General features: G+C 50.9%; 4 protein-coding genes across 5 annotated transcripts; all 4 read left to right on the top strand.

Moving 5' to 3' along the window:
- Positions 1 to 586: 586 nt before the first annotated feature.
- On the top strand, positions 587 to 1,860 carry IUM83_07107 (phosphatidic acid phosphatase; the record flags this gene model as incomplete). The annotated part of the gene is made up of 4 exons (XM_067931371.1): positions 587 to 908; positions 996 to 1,348; positions 1,416 to 1,703; positions 1,774 to 1,860. The coding sequence occupies 4 exons, from the start codon at positions 587 to 589 to the stop codon at positions 1,858 to 1,860; spliced, it is 1,050 nt and encodes a 349-aa protein (XP_067780292.1).
- Positions 1,861 to 1,988: 128 nt separating this feature from the next.
- On the top strand, positions 1,989 to 3,370 carry IUM83_07106 (the record flags this gene model as incomplete). 2 transcript variants are annotated; one of them, XM_067931370.1, is made up of 5 exons in its annotated part: positions 1,989 to 2,244; positions 2,314 to 2,406; positions 2,472 to 2,824; positions 2,944 to 3,171; positions 3,251 to 3,370. In XM_067931370.1, the coding sequence occupies 5 exons, from the start codon at positions 1,989 to 1,991 to the stop codon at positions 3,368 to 3,370; spliced, it is 1,050 nt and encodes a 349-aa protein (XP_067780291.1). The 2 variants fall into 2 exon arrangements, with proteins under 2 accessions (XP_067780291.1, XP_067780290.1); XM_067931369.1 differs by having other exon boundaries at positions 2,884 to 3,171.
- A 454-nt stretch (positions 3,371 to 3,824) lies between these two features.
- On the top strand, positions 3,825 to 5,795 carry IUM83_07105 (putative crinkler (CRN) family protein; the record flags this gene model as incomplete). The annotated part of the gene is made up of 2 exons (XM_067931368.1): positions 3,825 to 4,439; positions 4,521 to 5,795. 2 exons carry the CDS (start codon positions 3,825 to 3,827, stop codon positions 5,793 to 5,795), a joined length of 1,890 nt encoding a protein of 629 aa, XP_067780294.1.
- Positions 5,796 to 7,994: 2,199 nt separating this feature from the next.
- Positions 7,995 to 9,288, top strand: IUM83_07104 (Phosphatidic acid phosphatase; the record flags this gene model as incomplete). Its single annotated transcript, XM_067931367.1, has 4 exons — positions 7,995 to 8,202; positions 8,291 to 8,736; positions 8,813 to 9,100; positions 9,172 to 9,288. The coding sequence occupies 4 exons, from the start codon at positions 7,995 to 7,997 to the stop codon at positions 9,286 to 9,288; spliced, it is 1,059 nt and encodes a 352-aa protein (XP_067780293.1).
- Between the last annotated feature and the right edge of the window lie 6,167 nt (positions 9,289 to 15,455).

Here is a 15,455-nt window from a genome sequence, read left to right as displayed (position 1 = left end):
TTTGTGTTGTTGCATTGCAACCGCATTGCAGGTCTCGGCGCGCAAGGCTGTGCTGTGCTGTAGCCCGCACAACTGCAGCCATTGGTGGTCGTGGGCCATGACGATGGCGGCCGGCTCAGTGGAGACGAGTCCATGCCCTGCGCCAGAGCAGTGCGCGCGTACGCTTTGCAGCAGCAGCAGCAGCAGCATGATCGTCTTGCCAAGATGGCGCATTACATGTACATGTTGTGCGACAGCGACAGTGATACAGGAGAAGACGCTGGTGACGCAAGACAGCCTTTTTCAAGGTGCCTATGGACATCGGCCAGCAAGTCCTTCGCGTGTGGGACTCAAGCGTTCGCAAAAACGGTGGGGCTCCGTTGCAGTCCCACGCGAACAGGATACCTTTGAGTTGTCCTCGAAAGACAGCACCAAGCGCGTGACAGAAAACGTTGTCTTGCATAGATTAATCGATTGAGAGGTGCAATCATTTCTATTCACGTGAGTCCGTTCCGACTTCTCTGGTAGCCGGTAGCGGGTCAGCTGCTTCTGATTCAAGTGCGCACGCTCGCAATGCTCACTTCCTTTTGAGCGCGGCGACGACGACATGCCCTCAGCCACCAGCAACTTGGACCTCGAGCGTGGCTCGACCAGCGAATTCTTGCCGGTGATGACGCCCCCGCCCGCCTGGAAGCCTCGCGATGAGGACGACGCGACCGTGGCACGCCCCAGGCGATGGCAGCGCATTCTGGGCGACTACCGAGTGGCCGAGTTCAGCTGCACATTGGCCATGTACCTGGTGGCCAAGGCGTTCACGTTGATGGCCGTGAACGACCGCCCCATTCCCAGGATCGAGATCCGCCTGAACTCCACGACTACGATCTATGCGCGGGATCCGACCGTGGACGAGAAGAAGCTGCACGAGCAAGGTACTGCACTGTATCCCCTCGTCACCTGAGCTCGACAGATTGAATGAGGTTACCCTGAGCCATTATAACCGCTGTTTGCTGCACCAGTGCCGATGTGGTCTCTCATCGTGTTCGGACTCGGCATCCCCATATTGACCAATCTGCTGATGAACTACGTGCTGCCAAAGATCCGCGACGTCCGCGTGATCCCGCACGACGTCCGAGACTTTTTGCTGAGTCTGGCGCAGGGTGTGGCCATGTCCACTCTGCTGACACAGTTCACCAAGCACGCAACGGGCCGCTTCCGCCCGAGTTTCTACGATATGTGCGGCTGGGACTATGACGCTGTTTGGGACGGAGTTACCAACTTGTGCACGGACCCCGCCGGTGAGAGGGAAGGCCGTAAAAGCTTTCCGTCTGGTCATGCATCTTTTGCGTGGGTGACGATGCTGCTGCTCACGGTGGGTTTTCGCTTCAGCTTCTGGTGTGGTAGCTTCCGAATACTGATGACGCTCTGATCATTTACAGGTTTACTTGCTCGGGCGATCGAGAATCAACTGCAAGAGCCGAAGCGAGTCGGCTGTACGTGGCGGAACGAAGATGTTAAAGCTGTTCCTTTGCTGCGTGCCCTGCTTGGTGGCATCATGGGTCGCAATTACGCGCTCGATCGATAACTGGCACCACTATAGTGACATCCTGGCGGGCAGTATAATTGGCGCGATCTCAGCTTGCATGGCCTACAGCTACAACTACGGCTCTATCTTCTGCTGGAAGTACGCGGGTATGCCTTGCGAAGCAGTACACGAGAAGATCAAGGTAAGACTGCAAACTATCGTTTTTTCATGGCTTACATCAGAACTTACGAGACGTTTTGACATTGTTGCAGTCGGAGTCAATGGGCGATGATCTTCACGAGGACCATGAGAAGATGATAAGTCAAAACGCTAGAGTTTCAGGCAGTCAGCGAGTGTAACTCGTGCAAGTTGTTCAATAATACACTAGAAAATTTTACTGGGCAATGCTGCTGGCATAATCTCCTGCGACAAACTATCTAATCTATCTGTACGGTCTCAGACCAGTTTCAGTTTCTTCTCGATCAAAATGGGCGATGACGCTGCCGCGAACGCCGACGGCTTCCGCCTCGAGGACGACAGCTACCAAACGGTATGCACGCCCGCGCTGGGCGAGAAGCCCGACAGTGGCGTGGTGACGGACGCCGCAGTGAGCACTGGGGATATCGCGCGTTCGAAGAAATGGCAACGTCTGCTTCGCGATTATCGCGTCATCGAGTATGCATTTGCTATTGTCTTGTACATTATCGCAAGGAGACTTGGCAAATGGATGACACTGCACAAACGTGCGTACAGGCAGCAGGAACGAAGGGGAATATAGGGTGTTGTCTAACAAACCTGTCCTTGATAACTAGGTGCACTTCCACGAATTGAGATGCGATTGAATTCGACCACTAGCATTTGGGGACGGGATCCTGGCATGGACCAGGAGAAGCTGTCAGAGCAAGGTGCACTTTAATATCTGATAGCTTACTGCTGAGTCTGTCGTGATCACGAACTGACGTCTTTCTAGTTCCGATGTACATGCTCATCATTGTCAGTCTTGCAATCGCTATCCTGACCAACCTGTTCATCAACTATATGCTCCCGATGTTATTCAAAGTCCGAGTCATTCCTCATGACTTCCGCGACTTTCTGCTGAGCCTCGGGCAGGCCATCACGCTGTCGACTTTTCTCGTCAACTTCATGAAGAACATGACAGGGCGCTTCCGTCCGTGCTTCTATGCGATGTGTGGCTGGAATTATGATAAGGTCTGGGATGGAGTTACCAACTTGTGTAGCGACTCGGCCGAGGACGATGAAGGCCGCAAGAGTTTCCCCTCAGGCCATTCTTCCTTTGCATGGTCTGTCATGGGAGTTCTTACGGTGAGTTTACTGCTAGACTTGCGAACCACAAGACCTGTATCTAGCTGTTTGCATGCTAGCTATACCTACTCGGGCGCGCTCGACTAACAAGACCCGACCAAAACAACTCGATCTATCAGGAGGGAATCCGGACATTCAAGGTTTTCTTTTGCTTTTTGCCGTGTTTGGGGGCAGCGTGGGTCGCCATCACGCGTTCTACGGACAACCGCCATCATTACAGCGACATCGTGACAGGTAGCGTGGTCGGTGCCGCCGCTGCCTGCTTAGCTTACAGCCACAACTACGGCTCGATCTATGCATGGGAAGTAGCAGGCCTGCCATGGGATACGATTCATGAACGGAGAAAGGTGCAGTTTGCTTTGAAAAAAAAAAAACAATTGTGCAAAGTGTTGAGGACTAACTACTCAAATTCTACTTGATGAGCAGGCGAAAATCGAGGAGGACGCACTAAATCGACAGAACGAGGGCTTAACGCTCTCGGTTGAGCATGTCATTGGCATCAACAACCGAAACAGTAATTCGTCGAAGGCAATTGGCGGACAGTGATACTTCAGTGAGTAACCCGAGTAAATTGACCGGTTTGCGCGCAAAATCCTCAAGCACTGTAGTGGTAATGCACCTTCCTTCCATCTCAATGAATGGTTTAACGGTAACATTGAGGTAAGTCGCTAGAAGAGTTAATAGAGGGAAGATCAACTTGGAGATCATTTGAAAGTACACACAAGTACTACTGATGTACCTATGTAGTAGAATCTTTTACTGGGATAGCAGTGACCCCGGAGGGAGTGCTGTGGCCAGCCCAACACACATGAATTTGGCGTTGCCGATAACTGGCTACAGTAAAACTGAAGCAAACTGAAGCTGGTAACCAGTATTGAAGTTTTGGGGTTTTCCACAACCATCCGGGTGGTGCTGATTGAAGTCATCAATTACTGGACGTTGGATGGATGTGTCGGCTAATCTGGATGCTGTCCAGCCTAGGCAAAAATTCAGTGCGAGAATGTGGGCTGCTTCTCAGTCGCGAACTTTCCACGAGAAGAACATGGCGGAGATCAAGCTGGAGTGCGCGGTATACGGCGAAGGGACTGTGTTTCCCGTGAACATTCTAAGCGATGCGGAAGTGAGCGTGTTGCAGGAGACTATCTTCTACAAGCAAAGATACAATGATCGGTACAAATTCCCCTCGAGCGCGTTGACGCTCTACTTGGCGCGGAAGGAGGAAGGGGGGAAAACGAAGTGGTTGAAGGACGACCGCTATGTGAAGGATTTCTTGCGGGGTGGCACCAGCACTGGGTACGAGGAGATGCGTCCGTCGTGGACTCTGGATGACGAGGCGTACTTCGGGGCGAACTTCCAGCCTCGACCGAAACAGATTCACGTGCTGGTGGAACTCCCATATCTGCCAAACAAGCGATTACGTGTGGAAAGTGTGCCCCGAATTGAGAGGTTCGAAGATGTGCCTCAGATTAATATCCAAGGGGTGAACTACGTGTCGCTGCCAGCTGCATTTCTCGAGAAGTGTGGTTACATAGTCCCGGATGACTTGATGCTGTATTGTCGTCGTGAAGTGCACGATCTGTGGGACTTTATGCAAAATGAAGTCGTTGCTGAGAATGTAAGAGGATTCATTGTGGGACCTCCTGGCACAGGCAAATCTGTGTCTACGCTAAGTTTTGTGGCTTCTTTGGATCATCAGGAATGGAACGTCGTCTGGATTCATTTGAGTGATCGTTTGGACTCGTGTCTGGCGTTGGGAACGAAGGAATACTGGGACATTGGCGATTTATCGAGTTTTGAGTTGCCTCGAGTCGCCGGCAAAAAGCTCTTCATTTGTTTGGATGGTTACAAGGCAACGATTGCGCACGCGAAGTTTTTCAAACACGTCTTGACGCTTCTCGACAAGCGAAATGAAAGAGTTGTGGTTTGCTCCTCGATGGCCTCACTTGGTAATAGAAACTTGGAGGATGATCGTCGTGTGAATATCCAAGTGTTCTATGTGTATTCGTGGACGCAAGGCGATTATTTCGCAGCCATCGCCGACCAAGCTTTTTATAACAAGATCGTGTCAAAGTTGGACGCTACGAGTGCCACTGAAGTGAATGAGGACGACGGTTTCGAAGGAGAACGGAGTGAGGAGGAAAAGAAGAAGCATGCCGTTGATTTGAAGTTCTACTATGCTGGTGGCTCATGTCGGTTCATGTTTCAATACCTCACGAACCAAGTGATGGACAGTCTGAAAACCGCGCTTGAATCTGTCGCCAACAAGTTTGATCTGGTCAAATATTGCGGTGGAAGTTTGCACACCGATGCAGTCAACAGGCTCTATGGGATGCAACGTGACGGCGACGGTAATGGACGGTTCCCCGTGAGCTCGTATGTGGCCTCCCTCTTTGCGAAAGAATGTGACGAGGAAACCATTACGCAGTTGGCGACTCGTCTTAATGCGTCGAACAACCCTTCGATGGATGGCCACCTCTTTGAATGGTTGGTTTTGGCATCTGTGCCGAAGCGTGCAGTGAAATTATTCGGTGACCACGAAGTTGAAGATGTTCTGCCCCAAGCAAACGTTCTTCGTTTCGACCCGAAGAAACGATTTAGAGTGCTACCAGATGGGAAAATCAAAGGAGACCGGAGTTGGTTGCAGCCGATCGCGTGGAACCAAGGAGGATACGATGCGGTGTATTTTGACAAGGATAAAGGCAAGGTCATCTTTGTCCAGGTCACGCGATCAGACAAACACGATTTCAAGATGCGCTTCTTTTACGAAGTCTTACTCAAATTGAAGATGGCAGGAATGGAGATAAAACAAGTGGTGGTCTATTTTGCCATCAAGCCGGCTCAGTATATTTACTTCAGGATGGGCCACATTGAGGATCGCGGCGTTTTGTATGAGTTCGATAAGAGCTGGACCTGTAAAGAAGAAGATCATGTTCAAGTGCGCGCTTTTGAAGCCCCTCCAGTCTACATGTAGTGCCTCAGATGAGCTCAAACTTGTCCCTGGCCATGTACTGGTCGTCTGCGACTTGTCTGGGAACACCAGTGCTGGAAAGGGCTGCACTGGTACAGTTTTATTGCCGTGATCTACTGTCAGCATGGTGGTCATGCAGTATTCTCTAAGCGTCTTGCAATGTCGTAGGGAAATGACTGTTAACAATACAAACTTCTCAGAGGTCGGCTCGCAATCAACTCGTTGTATTCGCTTCACTGCGTCGCGCCGAACGAGAAGACAAGGTGTCGCCCGGTACGTTAAGTGGGGCCCACCGGAGGAATGTTAAATGAGACCACGTCAAACAAAAAAAAGCTTACGAACCTAAGTACGAATCGCGATTTAACCGCATGAACCGAAAGAGCTGTGTCTTGTGCTTCTTTTAAGCTATTGATCGTTATAAAATGTTTAGAACTCGTGGAGTTACATCGGTCAATAAAATTTTTCTCCATTTCCGGACCCCCGAAATCCTGGACTTTATTTGGGGCGTGTGACCTCAATATTTTTTCAATATTAGCGTATTGTATATTGTCGGAAACCTCTTGTAAAAAGCAATCGAATTAGAGTTGTTTTATGCTTTCTGCGAGTGTTTTTAACTTTTAAATTTTTGATGTCCGGTTATGTACGAATTTTGATTGGTCAACTTTAAACGCGATTATCTCGATAACTCCAAATGGTGGCTAAGCATCTTTTTGTTTGCAGCAGGTCTTAACTTAAACGAGGATCGACGATCTTTGACCAGTATTGAGTTTCTTGCCTCCGTACATAGCAATTAAGGGGCGGGTCGCAGTAAAAAAAAGAGGTCGCAGAAATAGAATCCGCCAATCAAACGACTCCTCACCTCTTTTTGCATGTACACTCCCAACAAGAGGTAGTGGAGGTCTTTTGGTCTCTTTTTCTGTTATAGACACGCATTGACATATCTATCGTAACATTTGTGATCTCCCCCGTCATGAATCCAGATGACACGACTTTGGCATGCGCAGCGGCCTCGATGTGTGTGCTTGGCGCCGTCGTCTCCGACAAGCGTACGTGGCCCGAGCTTCCGCAACACCAGTATAACGTGCCGCGAACTGACTGGGATATGATTTGGTCCCAACAAGTCTTCTCCATGGGCTGGTTCTGACGACATATACGCTGCACTCGTAGGCTTCTTCTGGGCGCCATCGACGACAGGCAAAAGCAGCAAAGCTGTCGACCCGATCGATCTCGCAGACTTACAGACGAAAATGGTCACTTTGGTTCGCTAAATAAGACTGCGAAGGCTGGGATAGGATGGTGTGTAAAAGGAATATGTCATACGAAGTGGGTAGCTGGAGGGTCAAGCTGTGTGACGGTGGATGAGTAGGAGCTGCAACGACTACAAGGCATCGCCCGGCCCCTAAAAGAGCCAAAACGAGAAGAAGTGCGACCCGCCCCTTTTTAGGGCGGGTCGCAGTCAAAAAAGAGGTTTATATATATATAGACCCCTAAGGGCCGAGTCGCACCTCTTCTCTTGTTGGCTCTTTTATTGCTAATAAAGTGGACATCGGGTCACAGCATATTTTCGCTTTTCCCTTGAGAAATTCACATGAGAGTCAGTGTAACTTTTGCTCACAGTTAAGCATGGCCAGGTGACAATTGTATGACGAGACGTAGAGTACCCATTTGGCACTGCAACCTGCAACCTGCAGGTGATCGATCACCTGCGAAGCGGATTTTGTGTCCATTTTTGCACGGTTTGCCTGTCCCTGCCCACATTCACGGTTTTTCGGCGACCAGCTGAAAAAAAAAAATGACCGGACCTTTCCTCTGAAAATGCTTACTTTGTGGGTATGATAGATCATTTTCGGAATCTGACTGGATTCCTGAATCGGCTTTCCTTTTTATCTTGGGTGAGGTCCGATTTAGACAGTCGCTCTGGTTAATCTCCCCCAAATCGTTTTAGATTTTAGCTCGCAGTCGCAAGGCGAGTCATTTCGCATCTTTCCCCCCATTGCACAGCCCTTGGCCGCGGTTCGTTCGGTCGCAGGTCTCTCTCTCTTGCTGTCTGCTGGCTGTCCGTCTGTCGATCAGGCGCTCCGTCCAGTAGCGAAGAAGCGGTGAAGAAGCCCTCCTCCGCGTCGTCCCAGCGCAACGACCACAACGGACGCGGCGTACACCCGACCTCGCGCTGCTTCGAGCAACGCAAGCGAGGTGCCCTTCATGGAGTCCATCACGTCGGTCTCGGAGCTGCCGGCACTGGCAGAGCGCGTGTCGCGCCCCCAGGGCGGAAGCGGCGGCGGCGGCGGCGACAGCAGCGACGGTAGCAAGTGGGAGCGCATTGCGCGCGACTTCCGCCTGGCCGAGTTCGCCATCTCCGTGCTCATGTACGGCTTCGCGCTCTTCTTCGCCAAGATCCAGGTGGCTCAACGTACGTGAAGCTTGTCTTGCAGGAAGACTCTCTGTGTAGCACGGTGCGGGTGTTTGAGTAGTTACGGAAGTGGTGTGACGCTCTGCAGGCGAGATCCCGAACATCGAGGTGCAGCTGAACTCGACGACGTCCCTCTGGGCCCGGGACCCGACCATCAACAACAAGGAGAAGGCGCAACAAGTCCCCATGGCCGCCCTGGTCGGAGTCGGCGTTGGTGCACCGATCATCATCAATCTGTTCATCAACTACGCGATGCCCAAGTTCCGCAGCGTGCGCGTCATCCCGCACGACACGCGCGACTTCATCCTGACGATCGTGCAGTCCACCAGCATGGCCACACTGCTGACGCAGTTCACCAAGAACATGACGGGCCGCTTCCGTCCCTGCTTCTACGATATGTGCAAGTGGAACTACGATGTCGCTTGGGATGGAGTCACCAACCTGTGCCAGAGCGCTTCAGGCGAGAAGGAAGGCCGCAAGAGCTTCCCGTCCGGACACGCGTCTTTTGCATTTGCAACGATGCTGGTCCTCACGGTAAGTCCGGCGTACACCGCAGTGCAGTTGTCTTTATATTGGGACGAACGGGCTCTGATTTTTGTTCTGGTCACAGCTCTATCTTCTTGGACGGTCGACGCTGAACTGTGAAAACCGCAGTGAAACCATGATGCGAGGTGGACGGAAAACGCTGAAGCTGTTCCTCTGCTTTATCCCGACGTTTTTGGCAGCTTGGGTGGCGGTTACTCGTACAATCGACAACTGGCACCACTACGCGGACATTCTTGCGGGTAGCATTATTGGCGCTGTGTCTGCCTGTTTGGCGTACAGCTTCAACTATGCGTCGGTCTTCCACAGCCAACACGCTGGCGTTCCCCTTCAAGGGTGTCATATGTACAGCAAGGTACGCTCATAGCCGTTTGCTGCTGTCTCTGCTACCAGTAGCTAACATTCCAGAACGTACTGCTTTCAAAGGGAAAGCTGACATCAGTCAGCAGCGGTATCACCTACACCGGCAGCGAAGAAAGCGAGGTGGGCAAGCGGAACGACTACGTCTTGAACGTCCACAGCCGCACGGCGAATGGTAATTAGGCTTAATTTTATTTGCACGTGAGGGGGGAGGTTATAATGAAACTGGTGTTCGATCAGGAATCATTATTTGAGAGATTTAAGCTACCAGAACCCACGCACCAGGCTTGAGGCTTGCTCTGGTGGGGATGCCTGTGGCTCTCCGACCCATTTCGGGACCGGGTTCTGATACCCCTCATTACACAATGGGGCAATTTTCGGCACTTGGGGCCTCCAGCCCATCCACTATCCTACACCGGGGTGCGGGTTGGCAGGGCGGACCATTCCACGGAGTGGCTGCTCGTCCAAGATATTGCGTATCTCCGGCCTCTGTGCAAAGTCCTGAACTCGATCCCGGTACATGTACCGAGTCAGGGTTTGTCCACTGCCCCACGGGGATCGGTTCAGAAATCATTATTTGAGGCGAACGCGGTGAATGATCAATACCATGTAACGTAGAATACCGAATAGTATGCGGTAAAGTAACGTAGAATACCGAATAGCACGCGGTTAAGTATTTGAACACCCGTGATTCTTATGCGCCGCTCGCTGGTTTTGTATCAATCTTTTGCGTTATCTTCTGCGTTTGGTGCAGACAAGTTCTTAAACGCACAAGTGGCTCCTCGATACATCTGCTGGTATTTTTGGAGTAAACGCGGCTTTCTAACGAATTTATCTGCATTTCACGCAGACAACAAAAGCTACAATCATTCGAGAGCAAAAGCCTGTTCTGCACTCAGTGACACTGATATGATACCGAGCGACTTATTGTGGTTTGCAGATATTTTGTCGCTCGGATTTAGGGCTTAGATCGATCTCTGAGATAAAATAATTCGAAGACAAAATGCGAGACGGTAGTAAATCGACCTCCAGGCGTAGGCAAGTGGCACCACCTCTTCCTACTTAACATAACGGGCGCATCGTTGGTTCTCAGGACACCGAGGTAACGTCGCCGGCTACTGCTACTCCGGTACGGCTCTGTTGGACGGGTTTAACGGCTCGTTAGCTCCGTCTGTGAGTGCACGAGCGGCTCCTGCAACACGGGCTTTCCGCTTCTCTGTGGCGCGAGCAGCTCCCCGCCATGTAAGACGACATGTTGATACTACGCTACCATTTTACTTTAGGAAAAGCGTTTCGTATGAGCCGCTGTAGCTCCTCTAAATAAAATGTAGGGTGGGCTTTCATGTACTTTCGAACACGGGTAACCACGGCACTCGGCCAACGCGACGAGCGGTTAGTTCGATCTCCTTCATCAACCACACCATCGGTCAAACACAACTTGTACCAACGTTGCAGTGGTAGACTTTTTTGGGGGTCGTATTTGGGTCGGGTCGGGATTTATGGTCGGTAGTTCAAATTATGTAGTTTGGGTCGGGCCGGGACTTTAGGTCGGGGCGAAGATAGCAACCAGCACAATGAACGCGATGCAAGCTCCTTCGCATGCAACAAACCCCATAACATGTAGATTGTTGTCCAGCTGTGCTGAGAGCTCAACTTACCGGACGTGCGTCGTCCGTTACGACTATTCCTATCGAGCCGCTCAAGGAAATTGACTTCACGAGCGACATCACTGTGTGATCCACCTGTCTAGCCGTGGATCGGTGCTGAGTAAGCTACATCAAGTACCTGGTGCCCATGACTCGTCAAAGTGTGGGCGATTCTGCACCGAGTTCTTCACACCATGCTGCATCATCTTCTCGGAGTTCGAGGAAACCAAAGGGCCGTGGGAAGGATAAAACGTGTATGCAGTATAAAGGCTTTCGAAACACAAAGGGTTGGTCCTCAATGAAGAAAATTACGTTGCGGTGCAGTGTTTACCGCAAAACCGCATGCAAGGCTCGATTGGACGTGTATCCTGCTGGCGGAAAAGTTGTCATCAATGAGCATACATGCGCTCCCGCACCGCATGAGAACAGCGAGACTTTTGATGTGACACGAAAGATGAAAGAAATGGTGGATACGTTGAGCATACAAGATCTCGCCAAACCTGTGCACGACATTTGGAAAGCGGTTAGTGAAAGGTACTACCCAAATGATGAAATCTCTCGCACAGGCTTGTCAGAAGAGCAGGTAACTAGCCGAGTATATCGTACTCGCCGAAAGCATTATGGCTCACATCTTCTAGGCATGGTAGAACTTCCACCGCTATCAATGGTTGAAGGGAAGAAGCTAAGTTTCTTCCAATTTCACGTTTCTCGCCCCCGTCCAGACCCCACAGATAAGCCCCAAAGAATCGTTGGGTGGGCCCATCCTGAGCTTCGTCAACTCTTGCTGTACCACAATGTTACCATTTTCGTAGATGGCACCTTCCGCTGCGTACCAAGAGGGTTCAAGCAATGCGTCATTGTAATGGTCCATGACCGAGCCTCAGAACTCTACGTACCCGTATATTTTGTTTTGTGCACTGGCAAGACGGAAGATATGTACTTTGACATACTTGAACTCATTTACCGAGATACTGACGAAAAGTTGTCTCCAAGTGAAATCATCTGCGACTTCGAGAAACAATTGATTAAAGCTTGCCAGAAGCAGTTCGAAAACGCATTGATAATCGGGTGCCTTTTCCATTGGAAGCAGGCAATTCGTCGTCGAATGAAGCAGATCCTTCACATACCAGAGGAAGAGATTGAGATAGCTATGACCCGGGGTGTCCTTGATATGCTTACAATCGTCGATCCGGAGTTGGATCCTGCCAAAGGCATAAAGTGGGTAAAGAAACAGATTCGAGCGCGTTGTTCTGCAAAGGGAATTGAATACTCTCACATCAAGTGGCGTGCATTTTGGGGCTACTTCAGAGGTACATGGCTAGAACTCTACGACATTGAGGAATGGAATGTGCACGGTTTCGAGCGCGACCTTGTGGCACGAACAAATAACCAGCTAGAGCGATTTCACCGTGAACTAAACAGTGCCTTCAGTTCACACCCCAACTTAGTTACCTTTGTAGCCACCATCCGACGCATTTCACAGGACTACGTCGCAAAGCTCTCCAATGTTGCTGCTGGTCGCCGAAAGAAAGGTGCCGCAAAGAACTCAAAGAAACGTAAGAGTAAGAAGAAGGGCAAGAAGAAGTGTAAAGGCAGCAACGACCAAGCACCATCAGTACCTGTGGATGAGTCAGGACTTCCGCTGCAGATCGATCTACTCCATGTTGAAGGCCTCGCAGAATCGGAAAGTGAAGATGAGGCTGTCGTGGCTGAAGAAGCCGACGAAAGCAGCAGCAGTGACAGTAGCAGCTACGGTAGCAGCAGTGGCGATAGCAATAGTGAAAGCCATGGAGACAGCGATCGCGGTACCGACAACAGCGGTGACGAAGGTGAAGATGACGAGCCCGACCTTTGCTTGGACTACTAGGGCGAGGGGCGCTACGAAGGAAACCACTATGCTACACTAATTGGAACAGTGTAAGTGCATAAGTGCACTGCTTGCTAGAGCACTCTATTGAGCTGCCGCCAGCGTTTGCATGTTCAGCAGGAATATATTTAGCTGAAAAGCTTGTTCGGTCGGGGTCGGTGGTTTAGGTCGGGAAAACCACCCGACCATAAATCCCGACCCGACCCAAATACGACCCCCAAAATAATCTACGGTTGCAGTGTTCGCACGTTAGGCCAAAATATATCGCTAACATACTGCATACAGATTCCATACACATGCATAAAAAAACAGCTCGTCAACGGTAGTCGGGAGAGTGCATGCTGCACTTGTGCACGATGAAGGTTTTCGGAAACTGCGGTGCTTCGACAGATCGGCAGTACGATCTGCCGACCACTCGTCAAGTGTCCAGATGTAAGTGTCCAATTGCATATTATATATATAAAGCACGGCATTATAATCCGGACACAGCCATCTCGATTTAAAATAAATCGGTCCGAATTGCGTTTTTGGATCAGCAATTCGACCACAGATAGCGTAAATCGAGATCGATATCGAGGCTGGTGAAAATAACTTGGTCGAGTTAGTGGCCATCTGTTTTTATATCGGGCGCCAGATATTATAACTCGGGCAAAACACTAGGTGAAAACGACAAACGCATTGCAAAGCATAATAGTTATATTGATTTATCTGCTAGCAGCGGCAACGAGACGTAGCCTATGAAGTAGAATTGCTATTCCTACCGGGATTTCTACGGTTTGCTCGAATTTCCTGTAAAGCATTTGACCACATGAGTTGTCTCTTACGACGCTGACGATTCTTAGCTGTGGCGTCTCTGATGGGTAGGTCCGGGAACACTGTCTCGAGCATTGAACGCGCTTGCTCTATCGTCGGGTGGTCAATCCAGATTGATCGTGCAATGACTCTCGTTTGAACTTCCATCATCATGTATCTGCAGTGCGAGAGTTTTTTTTTGCGTTTTGTGGCACTTGAAAGATCTTGCCCGTGGAGAAAGCGGAATGATCCATAATTACCCGATGGAGTACCACAGCACCAGTGCTCCCACGCACGTTCTAAAGTCGTGGTAGGGATAGCAAAATCAGCACGAACTCGTGTCAAGCGAGAGCTCTGCATACGCAAGTTTGTGATTGGAGTATCAGAAGCTTCTTGGTTTGAATGGTGCTCACTAGAAGGCGGAGCTGAGCCTGTATCAACGGGTAGATGCTGCTGTGACGCGTTTTGCAACTGAATAGATCGTACAAGTTCAACAACGCCACATTCGTTCAGCGCGCGGGAGATGCTGGCATCAAGAGCTTGAGATGATAGCGAATGCATCTGGGAACTTAACCCCCCCGTACTCACACGTGGTATATGACAACATGTTACGAGACGGGACAAATCGCCGTAGTATGCATGGTGTGCACAGGTGTAGGTGAAAATATTTGCAAAAAAACGATCAAAAATTGCAAAGACAGCCCTAGTGGGAGCCGCTGATTGATTGCTGAGATTTGCGACCAGGTTGCAAATTGATGGCTGCAAACCACCTCCCCCTCCCTTCACTCGAGAAAAAGAACCGAGAGAGAATGCCGGCGCGGCGCGAGACCCGCAGCGAGGCCGAGGCGTTCCAGGCGCGGCTGGCTGGACGATGTGTTGTCGAGAGACAACGACTCGCGGCGGAGCACCGCGCGTTCATTGACGGCGAGAGGGCCACTGATGCTGACTTTGGCGACGAGGAGCCCCGCAAGGCAGTGACAACGCCGACGCCAGCGCCAGCTTCTCGGTCATCACAGCCTCCTCCTCCACGGCCTCATACTGGCAAGACTGCTGCCTATATCCAGACACTCAAGGATCGTCTGGCTGCAAAACTTGCAGAAGAAGCTGCAGAGAAGACCCCGGCAAAGGGGAAGCGCAAGATGTCGAGATGGCGGATGGCTGAGATCGCCCGCGAGGAGAAGAAGGCCAAGGAAGCTAGGGCAGTGGCTCGTGCTCAGGGTACTGCTGTTCAGAGGTCTGCTGAGAAGAATAAACAGAGGGAGAAGGTTGCGCGGAAAGAGCGCGACGGCCACAACGCGCGCCAACAAGCCTTGGCTGACCTGAAGAAGAAGAGGGCGGAGGCTGCGTGGGGAAAGCGGAAAGCTTCCTTAGAGTACGTGAGTTACGGCATATATACAACATGTGAGGTTTCCCATCATGACCTCTAACATGTTTGTTGTGGCAGCGCTGCACCTCCTGAGACTACGCCAGGAAAGCGGAAGGCACCACCCAGCTCAGCCGCATCCAAGAAGCAGAAGAAGACGAATCCTCACGAGGAGGATGCCGACGATGAAGCGGACGAGAGCTTGCAGTCGACCTCAGTGTACGTGGTGATGCAACGATGTATATACAACATGTGTGATTTCGTATCATGACGTCTGACGTGTTTGCTGTGGTAGTGCATCGCCTTTCGAATCTCCGCACGGCGTTACGTCCCCGACACGTGAAGCATCACCACGAGATGGGTCATCGCTGTCGCCGCTAGCACGTCAAGTTTCGCGGTATGGTTTGAGATTATGTTGTATATACTACTTGTTCGGTTGAAACTAATACTGTATATTGATATATTATGCTATTATATCTGTAGGACGCTAAGTATGGAGTCTGCGGGCTCTGCGACAGCAAATACGGCGAATCTAGCTGGGGAGGGACTTTCGCAGCCACAGTGCGCTGATACAGTTCCAGACGGAGACTTGAACTCCGACGTTGACGGCGATGGTGCTGATTCAGAAGACTGGTACATTGAGACAGACCCGGTCGCCGAGTTGGAGGACGAACGTGCGCTG

This window comes from Phytophthora cinnamomi (assembly GCF_018691715.1).
Source record: "Phytophthora cinnamomi strain GKB4 chromosome Unknown Contig127, whole genome shotgun sequence".
In the NCBI taxonomy this organism is placed as follows: domain Eukaryota; phylum Oomycota; class Peronosporomycetes; order Peronosporales; family Peronosporaceae; genus Phytophthora; species Phytophthora cinnamomi.
The sequence above is the reverse complement of the archived record's forward strand: the minus strand, read 5'-3'. Positions and strand labels throughout refer to the sequence as shown.